The sequence below is a fragment of the Salvelinus sp. IW2-2015 genome, unplaced genomic scaffold, assembly GCF_002910315.2.
Source record: "Salvelinus sp. IW2-2015 unplaced genomic scaffold, ASM291031v2 Un_scaffold2852, whole genome shotgun sequence".
Classification (NCBI taxonomy): Eukaryota; Metazoa; Chordata; class Actinopteri; order Salmoniformes; family Salmonidae; genus Salvelinus; species Salvelinus sp. IW2-2015.
Genome location: NW_019944152.1, coordinates 27,038 through 39,770, shown reverse-complemented (window position 1 = coordinate 39,770; position 12,733 = coordinate 27,038). Strand labels below are relative to the sequence as shown.

The window sequence follows — 12,733 nt, the reverse complement described above, 5'->3', positions numbered from 1 at the left end:
GGTAGATGTACATACCTGGTCAGTGTACCAGTAGTAAGGGGTTGGGTCAATGCCTTCCCTCTTGTATCCCTCCAGCAGTTCCTCAGCATCCCAGATCCTCATAGACCCTCCAACTATCTCAAATTAGGCATCAGCTAGCAGTCAACTGGGAGAGGGCGGCAGGGGCAACAATGAGTCTATATTTCACTGGAGGAGAGGCAGCAGGGACAACAAGATTATGTCACTGGAAGAGGAGGAGCAGCAGGGACAACAATGAGTTATGTCACTGGAGAGAAGCAGCAGGGACAACCAAGAGTTATTTTACTGGAAGAGAGCGAGCCAGGCAGGCAACAATGAGTATATTTCACTGAGGAGAAGGAGCAGCAGGGACAACATGAAGTTATGTCCACTGGAGAGGGAGCAGCAGGGACAACAATGAGTTATTCACTGGGAGAGAGGCAAGGCGACAACAATGTTAGTCAATGGAGAGAGAGCAGCAGGGACAACAATACAGTTATTTCACTGGAGAGAGGAGCAGCAGGGACAACAATGAGTTATTTCACTGGAGAGAGGAGCAGCAGGGACAACAAAAAATGGTTATTTCACTGGAGAGAGGAGCAGCAGGGACACAATGAGTTTGTCACTGGAGAGAGGAGCAGCAGGGGACAACAACATGAGTTATGTCACTGGAGAGAGGAGCAGCCGGGACAACAATGAGTTATTTCACTGGAGAGAGGAGCAAGCAGGGACAACAATTGATTATGTCACTGGGAGAGGAGCGCAGGGACAAACGACAATGCCATTATGTCACTTAGCACGCGAGGTATACGAGGCAGCAGCTTCAGGCCATCTCCTCTCTCCTCGAGAGTAGTATGCACAGCTGGCTCCCCTCACATGTGACATGTTTATTTCACTATCAGCTGAAGCCCGAGTGTACGCGCATGTCAGGGACACATATATAATGTCAATTGATGAAGAGAGAGCGACCAGGGACCAAGCAATACCGCTTATAGTCGAATTCAATGAAACGGCCGCTATAGCAGGACACCTGGAGTTATTTCACTGGAGAGAGGAGCAGCAGGGACAACAATGAGTTATGTCACTGGAGAGAGGAGCAGCAGGGACAACAATGAGTTATGTCACTGGAGAGAGGAGCAGCAGGGACAACAATAACAGTTATTTCACTGGAGAGAGAAGCAGCAGGGACAGATGGATGTGTCACCTGTAAAACTGTGAAGGGAGGGTGACTACAAACATGTGTAAAGTAGAAGTAAAGGAAACCCAGAATGTGATTCAGATCTTCTGCTCTGGTGGAAAGGAATCCCGGAGGGACGGGACGGTTACCTATGGCCTTTGCCTATTTAGTATGAACTCAAATAAAAAACTGATTCTAGATCAGAACTCTGAGACATTTTTGAATACAGGCCTTGGAAAAGGGTGATAGTTCGGGTGAGGTAAGCTCTGATGAAGATGCTGTTTTTCAGGTCCGGCGTCATGGTTTCCGTGACGTAAGCTCTCTGCTGGTCAGGGACTCACCGACTCAGTGAGGCGTCGGTCCTCAGGACAGCGCTGCATGTAGAAGGACTTGATCTCAGCCGGGAAGCGACACAGCAGGATGGTCTCACCGATGGCATCAGTCATCAGCCTCTCTGGGGCCTCTGGGATGTCCTGAAACAAAAAGGAGGGAGAGGGGTTTCATAACATCACAATAACAGGAGCTGGACAAAGACAAGGTCCACTGAACAATACATTGATGAGTAGGTAAATAGTTGGCGGCCATTTTCTCCTCCCCCCTTCTCTTTGCGTATCTGTGCCAGTCTCCTCAACACAGATTAAACCTAGTGCTAGACTAAGAACCATATTAAAGTAGCAGTAATCCAGGACTAGACACAATCTGTGCCCAGGAAACCAGCACTAAATGTCCTGAAAACACAACCTCAGGTTCATGCTAGCCAAAGATTAATTCTGGAGAGAGATAGTGATTAGATGGAGTGATTATAATTGACTGTGGTTGATGCCGACCCTAAACCATTTGTCAAATGTCATTTATTCGTAGTCAAAATGTACCTCTCCGAACTCATAGTATGTCCCATCATCCTTTTTGATGTCATGCTCCTTCAGCCAGATGATGGCATCAGAGTAGTTGATCCTCTTGAAGGGCCTCTTGGGGGCCTTGAAGTCCTGGGGAGGTAAAGGACAGACCACATAAATCGGGTTCAGATTTTCACCACCACACTAACGATTTGAGGGAGGCGTTTTGAATGAGGTCAAAAAGGAAATTTGAATCTCAAATATATATATATATTTTTTTTAGATGAAATCTTTAAGAATACATCTACCTCAGTGATCAAGACCACGGGGGGAAAGAGACTCTGTCAAAGACTCCAACCACCCAAGTCATAGACTGTCCTCTCTGCTACCACAAGGCAAGTGGTACCAATACACCAAGTCTGGAACCAACAGGACCCTGTACAGCTTCTACCCCCCCTCCCCAGCCATACGGCTTTTAAACATGACTGATAAATAGCTAATCAAATGGCTACCTGGACTACCTGCATTGACCCTTTTTTGCACTGACTCTATGCACACACTGGGCCCCAGCCACACCACTAGGCCCTACCCACACACTAGGCCCTACCCGCACACCACACACACACCACACACACACACTGGGCCCTACCCGCAGCCACACTGGGCCCTACCCGCACGCACACTGGGCCCTACCCGCACGCACACTGGGCCCTACCCGCACACACACTGTCCCTACCCACACACACCACTGGGCCCTACCCACACACTGGCCCTACCCGCACGCACGCACACTGGGCCCTACCCGCACGCACACTGGGCCTACCCGCCACACACACACACACTGGGCCCTACCCGCACGCACACTGGGCCCTACCCGCACACACACACACACACACACACACTGGGCCCTACCCGCACGCACACTGGGCCCTACCGCACACACACTGGGCCCTACCCACACACACCTGGCCCTACCCACACTGTCCTACCCGCAGCACGCACACTGGCCCTACCCGCACGCACACTGGGCCCTACCCGCACGCACACTGGGCCCTACCCGCCACGCACACTGGCCCATACCCAGCACACTGGGCCCTACCCTCACGCACACTGGCCCAGCCACCACACGGCCCTACCCACACACTGGGCCCTACCCCCACACTGGCCCTACCCCACACACGCACACTAGGCCCTACCCGCACGCACCCCACTGGCCCTACCCACACACTGGGCCCTACCCACACACTACCCTACCCCCACACACTGGGCCCTACCCCCACAACACACTGGGCCCTACCCCCACACACACTGCCCTACCCACACCACACACTGGGCCCTACCCCACACACACTGGGCCCTACCCCACACACACTGGCCCTACCCCCACTGGGCCCTACCCCCACACACACGGCCCTACCCCACACACCCTGGCCCTACCCGCACCACACACTGCCTACCCGCACACACACTGGCCCTACCCGCACACACACTGGCCCTACCCGCACACAACACGGCCCTACCCCCACACTGGGCCCTACCCCACACTGGCCCTACCCCCACACTACCCTACCCCCACACTGGCCCTACCCCCACACACTGGGCCCTACCTCCACCCACACTGGGCCCTACCCCCACACACTGGGCCTACCCCCACACACTGGCCCTACCCCCACACACTGGCCCTACCCACACACACCCGCCCCAACACACACACACTACATACACCCTCGAATACTGACGCCACACACACTTTCCCACTCGCCACATACGCTGCTGCTACTGTTTATTATCCATTCCTTACCTATATCTACCTCAATTACCTCGTACCCCTGCACATCGACTCGGTACTGTTACTTCCTGTATAAATATTCTCATTTACTCACTATTTTTATCATTGTATTTATTCCTCATGTCCTTATTCTGTTATTATTTCATCTCATCTTTAACTTAGGCATTGTTGAAAAAGGACCCGTAAGTATTTCACTGTTAGTCTATACCTGCTATCTACAAAGCATGTGACAAATACCATTTGTGAGAGAGAGAGAGAAAGAGAGAGAGAGAAGAGAAAGAGAAGAGAGAGAGAAAGAGAGAGAGAGAAGAGAAAGAAAGAGAAAGAGAGAGAGAGAGAGAGAGAGAGAGAGAGAGAGAGAGAGAGAGAGAGAGAATAGCTGCAAAGAGCTCCTTATAAAACCTCAGACGTACAGGGTTGACTTGGTAGAGTAGAGAAGCAGCAGGAGACTTCAGGACTCTGTCCACCACATCACACACCAGATCTTCCAGCCTGCTCAGTAGGTCCTCATAGGTCATGAAGGGGCACTCTGCCTCTATGTGAGTGTACCTACAGAGGAAGGGAGGAACATAGGGTCGGTCGTACTATGGTAAACAAACAGAACTCGAGGATTTCCTGAGAATATACTGTAGAATGAAGGTATTTGCCATCAGAATACTGTAGGTAAAATAATACATTGCACTGGGTCACGTTCATTAGCGAACGCAATTGAAAAACTTTGCATCGGAAAACAAAAAAAGTGAATGTTTCCTATTGTACAAGTTCAGGTATTCCCTCCATGCTATAGTGCACATTGGGTGCCTTAATGAATACCTCCCGTCCATTCCAGTACTACTACTCACTCAGACAGGTGCCTACGGGTGCGGGACTGCTCAGCGCGGTAGGACTGAGCGATACAGAAGGTGTCTCCCAGGGCAGGGATGCAGGTCTCCAGGTAGAGCTGAGAGGACTGGGTCAGGAACGCCTCCTCCCCAAAGTAGTTCAGGTTGAACAGGGTGGAACCGCCCTCTACCTGGGTCTGCACCAGGGTGGGTGGGGTGATCTGTGGGAAAACAAACACACACAAAAAAACATAGCTTTAGAATGGCTTTACATTTACAAAAGAGATCATTCTATACATATACACTACCGTTCAAAAGTTTGGGGTCACCTAGAAACGTCCTTGTTTTTGAAAGAAAAGCATTTTTTTTTGTCCATTAAAATAACATAAAAATGATCTGAAATGCAGTGCAGACATTATTAATGTTGTAAATGACTATTGTAGCTGGAAACGGCAGATTTTTTAATGGAATATTTACATAGGCATACAGAGGCTCATTATCAGCAACCATCAGCAACCAGTTTGTGGGAATGTGAAATTAATGTAGGAGAATATAACACATTAGATCTGGTAAAATATACATGTTTTTTTCTTTTTGTATTTTTTTGTACCATCATCTTTGAAATGCAAGAGAAAGGCCATAATCTGATTTAGGACCCAAGGCTCAATTTAGGTTTTGGCCACTAGATGGCAGCAGTATGTGCAAAGTTTTAGACTGATCCAATGAACCATTGCATTTCTGTTCAACATGTTATATCAAGTCTGTCTAATTGGTCAATATATACATTTTCAAGTACATAATTGTGCACTCTCAAACAATAGCATGGTGTGTTTTCTTTATGTAATACATGTATCACTAGCCACTTTAAACTATGCACTTTTATGTTTACATACCCTACATTACCCATCTCATATGTATATACTGTACTCGCTACCATCTACTGCATCTTGCCTATGCCGTTCTGTTCCCATCACTCATTCATATATCTTTATGTACATATTCTTTATCCCTTTACACTTGTGTGTATAAGGTAGTAGTTGTGGAATTGTTAGGTTAGATTACTCGTTGGTTATTACTGCATTGTCGGAACTAGAAGCACAAGCATTTCGCTACACTCGCATTAACATCGGCTAACCATGTGTATGTGACAAATACATTTTGATTTGATTTTCACTGTAATAGCTACTGTAAATTGGACAGTGCAGTTAGATTAACAAGAATTTAAGCTTTCTGCCAACATCAGATATGTCTATGTCCTGGGAAATGTTCTTGTTACTTACAACGTCATGCTAATCGCATTAGCGCACGTTAGCTCAACCGTCCCGAGGGTGGGACACCGATCTGTAGAGATCCTTAAGACGATATATTATTAAATAAGTCACAAAGATGTTTAAACATGCACAAGGATGACAATATAGAATTATTCACGATTCAAACCTAATCTATAAAATCAGCAATAGCAATAAGAACCCAAAGACAGCAGGTGATGGACATTACAGTATATATATATATACTATAAAAATGTGATGTACCACATGTTAAATAGAATCTCCATCCTGTTGTATCTGTGTGGATAGGTACTACTTTTTACCGTACCTCATGGTATCCGCGGTTGAAGAAATGGTCCCTGAAGCACTGTGTGACAGTGGAGCGGACCCGGAGGATCTTGGACACGTTCTCCCCACGGATCATCATGTGTCTGTTGTTGAGCTGAACGTCCACATCGGACTCCTCATTCAGCAGGTTGTCAGCTCCTCCAGCCGGCGCCAGACCCACCAGCTCCCAGAAGTCACAGGTCAGCTCATGACCTCCAGGGGCCTAGTGGAGGAGGAGAAGACAGGCAAGTCATAACAACGTTATTATAATTCATTAAAATGTAATATTAATTGGGACCGATTTCCCCCCCCCCCCCGGGACACAGTTTAAGCCTAGTCACGGACAACAACAAAAAAATAGATTGGAGATTTTTCATTTAACATGTCAAAGATTATGCTTAATCTGGGTCTGGGAAACATGACCATATATGTGTATGCTAAACTTGAAACAATAATGTATATTATTTGGAGGAATGTTTACCTGTTTTCCTTCTGGTACTTCTTTCACTGTCCCATACAGAGCCACTGTGCTTTCAGTGGACAGCACCAAGGCATTGTAGCACTGACACTATAAAACGGTGACAAAGGGCCAAAAAGATATTACAAATGAATAAGAGGAGAATTTTTTATTTTTTTATTTAAAAGTGGTGCCATAAAAAAAAGTATATCATAAAATTTTGATCGTATTTAAAAAAAATGTTTTAAACAGAATTGAGTTTTAAAAGAGAGCAAAAAAAAAAAAAAAAAAAGTACCAATTTATCGTTGAGAACACACTGCAGGAAACCAGTTCCATCTCTCAGCACGATGAACAGCAGGTTCTTTCCTAGCAAGAGAATGGCAAACACGCTATAAGCCTCTCTCATTCATGCAAAGAACTACAAAATATATTTTTTAAATATAAAAATATGAGGGATTGTGGAAGTGATACAGACAATTACATTGATGGAAGCTACAACCTGCAATATTTAAGCTGATCTACCCCCTAAAAAAAAAAAGGATTACAAAAATAAATAAATAAAAACTAAAATATAAATAGCCTAAGTAAGTCTGTAGTGCATCATACAAAGTAAACAGGAACCCTAGATGGTGTTGGTTAGGGTTAAGGTCAGGGGTTAGGGTTAGGGACTGTACGACGCATTAGAATCCTGAGCGTATTCTGATAGAAAACAACGTCCATGTTATATAAGTCCCAAGGTCAACCACCCCCAAAAAAAGGCTTCAGAAATGGCTATCCGTGACCCAGGAAACAAAACTTCAAAGTTTAATCATCACATATAGAATGTTATGAATATAAACACTGTGTGGTTCAAAACTTGTTAAAAGTTGCACATTAATTAAAATATTATAAAATGACCGGTATGAGTTCGACATCATTGTTTTTGAATGAACAAAACTACTAACAAGACACACTTACAGTAAGTAGGCTACCCAGATCACAGTCAACACACATTTTATAGTAAGAATATAATAAAAATACAAAATAATATTTTCCCCAACCATATAAAAGTGATATTTTGAAACAGAGCCCAAGCCCATGCTTTTTTGAACCAGGTTCCTACCCTCACTCTGCTTCGTTTTAGAGTTGCCTCCATGCGATCGAGCAAAATAATAGGCCTAGACTTGATTTAGGCTACATTATAGCATGTAGCATTTAGGCTACATTCCAGGCGAGATTTGGCCTAAATGTTTCTAATCAGTGATGATGACCAAACGAATAGATGAGCTATACCACCTCCACTTAATTTGGCCAGCCAGAGAATTAGCTAAATATAGCCTACAGACAGAACTCAGTGAAAATACAAAATATCACATTGATTGATTATCAGACAAGTCACAGGCTGTTGGTACTGAAACATGCAAAAAATCCCTGCTAGGAGGATATATATATATTTTTAAATCAGCTTAAAAATGTTAATTTCTAGTGATTTTTAGGCTGGATCCCTTCTTGAAATGCAGGTTTTAACTGTGTACTAATTAAACAACAAAGATTATGACACTACATGATCAGTCTCTGTGTGTAAAATAAAAAGTGGTTAAAACCAAACTCGTAGAAAAACATTAAGGAAAGCAATCCAATGTTATTTGTTGCACAGAGAAAAAAAACAATACATTAATATTTGCAGTTAACATGACAGCCTTTATAATAGAACGATTGTTACCATGACAGCCTTTATAATAGACCGCTTGTTACCACGACAGCCTTTATAATAGAACGCTTGTTACCACGACAAGCCTTTATAATAGAACGCTTGTTACCACGACAGCCTTTATAATAGAACGCTTGTTACCACGACAGCCTTTATAATAGAACGCTTGATACCCACGACAGCCTTTATAGAGATGCTTGTTACCATGAAGCCTTTATAATAGAACGCTTTGTTACCCACGACAGCCTTTATAATAGAACGCTTGATACCACGACAGCCTTTATAAGAAGACGCCTTGTTACCATGACAGCCTTTATAATAGAACGCTTGTTACCATGACAGCCTTTATAATAGAACGCTTGATACTACGACAGCCTTTATAAGAGAACGCTTGTACCACGACAGCCTTTATAATAGAACGCTTGTTACCACGACAGCCTTTATAAATAGAACGGCTTGTTACCACGACAGCCTTTATAATAGAACGCTTGATACCACGACAGCCTTTATAAGAGAACGCTTGTTACCACGACAGCCTTTATAATGAGAACGCTTGTTACACGACAGCCTTTATAAGAGAACGCTTGTTCCCACGACAGCCTTTTATAATAGAACGCTTGTTACCACGACAGCCTTTATAGAGAACGCTTGTTACCACGACAGCCTTTAATAATGAAACGCTTGTTACCACGACAGCCTTTATATAGAACGCTTGTTACCTACGACAGCCTTTATAAGAAGACGCTTTTACCACGACAGCCTTTATAATAGAACGCTTGTTACCATAACGCCTTTATAAGAGAACGCTTGTTACCGACGACAGCCTTATAATAGAACGCTTGTTACCATGACAGCCTTTTAAATAGAACGCTGTAGACACGACAGCCCTTTATAATAGAACGCTTGTTACCACGACAGCCTTTATAATAGAACGCTTGTTACAAATAGAAATAGAATGAACAAACAAGTATCTATTATAGTGACCCTATAGTAGACATTAGTATTCTATTATAGTGACCCCTATAGTAAGACATTAGTATTTATTATAGTGACCCCTATAGTAGACATTAGTATTCTATTATAGTGACCCCTATAGTAGACATTAGTAATTCTATTATAGTGACCCCTATAGTAGACATTAGTATTCTATTATAGTGACCCCTATAGTAGACATTAGTATTCTATTATAGTGACCCCTATAGTAGACATTAGTATTCTATTATAGTGACCCCTATAGTAGAACATTAGTATTCTATTATAGTGACCCCTATAGTAGACATTAGTATTCTATTATAGTGACCCCTATAGTAGACATTAGTATTCTATTATTAGTGACCCCTATAGTAGACATTAGTATTCTATTATAGTGACCCCTATAGTAGACATTAGTATTCTAGTTATAGTGACCCTATATAGATTAGTATTCTATTATAGTGACCCCTATAGTAGACATTAGTATTCTATTATAGTGACCCTATAAGTAGACATTAAGTGCACAAGGCTACATGTGTGAAAAAATTACGTTCACTGAGTAATTTTTTTGAATAATTCCCCCTCACTCACACACAAGTGTTCACGTATGTTAAGTTCAACACAACAAAAGCAATAACTTGGGCTACACTGCACATTACTACACTGTACACTTTCTGCCTGGGGACATCTGTTTCTACAATGTGCCAGTTATTTTAGCTATTGCCTGTATCCGCCACGGGTCCGCGTCCAACGACCACCCCTCATCACTGTCAACACGCTCCCTAAAAACACTTCTGCGAGCAGGCCTTTTTAATCGACCTGGCCCGGGTACCCTGGAAGGATATTGACCTCATCCCGTCAGTTGAGGATGCCTGGTCATTCTTTAATGTTACTTCCTCACCATATTAGACAAGCATGCTCCGTTCAAAAATGCAGAACCAAGAACAGATATAGCCCTTGGTTCACTCCAGAACCTGAACTGCCCTCGACCAGCACAAAAACATTCCTGTGGCGAACTGCAATAGCATCGAAGAGCCCCCGCGATATGCAACTGTTCAGGGAAGTCAGGACCAATACACGCAGTCAGTCAGGAAAGCAAGGCCAGCTTTTTTCAAGCAGAAATTCCGCATCCTGTGCTCTAAACTCCAAAAAGTTCTGGGATAACTGTAAAGTCCACTGGAGAACAAGAGCACTCCTCCCAGCTGCCCACTGCACTGGAGGCTAGGGTAACACGGTCAACACCGATAAATCCGTGATAATCGAAGACTTCAACAAAGCATTTCTCAAATGGCTGGCCATTCCTTCCTCCTGGCGACTCCAACCTTGGCCAACAGCCCCGCCCCGCTGCTTCCTCGCCCAAGCCTCCAGCTTCTCCTTTACCCAAATCCAGATAGCAGATGTTCTGAAAGAGCTGGAAAAAACCTGGAACCCATACAAATCAGCTGGGCTTGACAATCTGGACCCCCTATTTCTGAAACTGTCCCGCCGACATTGTTCGCACCCCCTATTAACCAGCCTGTTTCAACCTCTCCTTCCGTATCATCTGAGATCCCAAGGAATTGGAAAGCTGCCGCGGTCATCCCCCTCTTCAAAGGGGGAGACACCCTGGACCAAACTGTTACAGACCCTAATATCCATCCTGCCCTGCCTATCTAAGGTCTTCGAAAGCACCAGTCAACAAACAGATCACTGACCATTCTCGAAATCCCACCGTCCTTCTCCGCTGTGCAATCCCGGTTTCCGAGCCGGTCACGGTGCACCTCAGAGCCACGCTCAAGGTACTAAACGACATCATAACCGCCATCGATAAAAGACATTACTGTCCAGCCGTCTTCATCGCACCTGGCCAAGGCTTTCGACTCTGTCAATCACCAATTTCTTATCGGCAGACTCAGTAGCCTCGGTTTTTTCTAATGACTGCCTTGCCTGGTTCACCAACTACTTTGCAGACAGATTCAGTGTGTCAAATCGGAGGGCATGTTGTCCGGTCCTCTGGCAGTCTCTATGGGGGTCCACAGGGTTCAATTCTCGGGCCGACTCTTTTCTCCTGTTAACATCAATGATGTTGCTCTTGCTGCGGGCGATTCCCTGATCCACCTCTACGCAGACGACACCATTTCTATATACTTCCGGCCTTCCTTGGACACTGTGCTATCTAACCTCCAAACGAGCTTCAAATGCCATACAACACTCCTTCCGTGGCCTCCACCTGCTCTTAAACGCTAGTAAAACCAAATGCATGCTTTTCACCGTTCGCTGCCTGCACACCGCACGCCCGACTAGCATCACCACCCTGGACGGTTCCGACCTAGAATATGTGGACATCTATAAGTACCTAGGTGTCTGGCTAGACTGCAAACTCTCCTTCCAGACTCATATCAAACATCTCCAATCCAAAATCAAATCAAGAATCGGCTTTCTATTCCGCAACAAAGCCTCCTTCACTCACGCCGCCAAACTTACCCTAGTAAAACTGACTATCCTAACCGATCCTCGACTTCGGCGATGTCATCTACAAAATAGCTTCCAACACTCTACTCCAGCAAACTGGATGCAGTTATCACAGTGCCATTCGTTTTGTTACTAAAGCACCTTATACGACCCACCACTGCGACCTGTATGCCCTAGTCGGCTGGCCCTCGCTACATGTTCGTCGTCAGACCACTGGCTGCCAGGTCATCTACAAGGCTATGCTAGGTAAAGTGCCGCCTTATCTTCAGTTCACTGGTCACGATGGCTACCCCCACCCGCAGCAACGCGCTCCAGCAGGTGTATCTCACTGATCATCCCTAAAGCTAAAACCTCATTTGGACGCCTTCCTTCCAGTTCTCTCTGCTGCCTGCGACTGGAACGAATTGCAAAATCTCTGAAGTTGGAGACTTTTATCTCCCTCAACAACTTTAAAAATCTGCTATCCGAGCAGCTAACCGATCGCTGCAGCGTGTACATAGTCCATCTGTAAAACTACCCACCCATTTACCTACCTCACCCCTACTGCTTTTATTTATTTACTTTTCTGCTCTTTTGCACACCAGTATCTCTTCTTGCACATGTTCATACTGATGATTTATCACTCCAGTGTTACTCTGCTAAATTGTAATTATTCGATTTATTGGCCTACCTCATGCCTTTTGCACCCATTGTAATATAGATTCTCTTTTTTTTCTACCATGTTATTGACTTGTTTATTGTTTACTCCATGTGTACTCTGTGTTGTCTGTTCACACTGCTATGCTTTATCTTGGCCAGGTCGCAGTTGCAAATGAGAACTTGTTCTCAACTCCAGCCTACCTGGTTAAATAAAGGTGAATAAAAATAAATAAATAAAATATGGATCCTAACGAATTACTATGGGAATAAATATCACTGAATTACAGAAAGATTGAAAAAAGTTCTCA

General features: G+C 44.6%; 1 protein-coding gene across 1 annotated transcript in view; it reads right to left on the bottom strand.

Annotated features, from left to right (window-relative positions):
* Positions 1-1,485: 1,485 nt before the first annotated feature.
* nars1 (asparaginyl-tRNA synthetase 1) overlaps positions 1,486-12,733 on the bottom strand; it is a 20,767-nt gene continuing 9,519 nt past the window's right edge. Inside the window, 7 exon segments of the mRNA XM_024141948.2 lie at positions 1,486-1,647; positions 2,047-2,160; positions 4,213-4,348; positions 4,642-4,841; positions 6,217-6,438; positions 6,697-6,783; positions 6,969-7,039. Of these exon segments, the coding sequence (XP_023997716.1) occupies positions 1,504-1,647; positions 2,047-2,160; positions 4,213-4,348; positions 4,642-4,841; positions 6,217-6,438; positions 6,697-6,783; positions 6,969-7,039 (974 nt within the window). The 3' untranslated portion in view covers positions 1,486-1,503.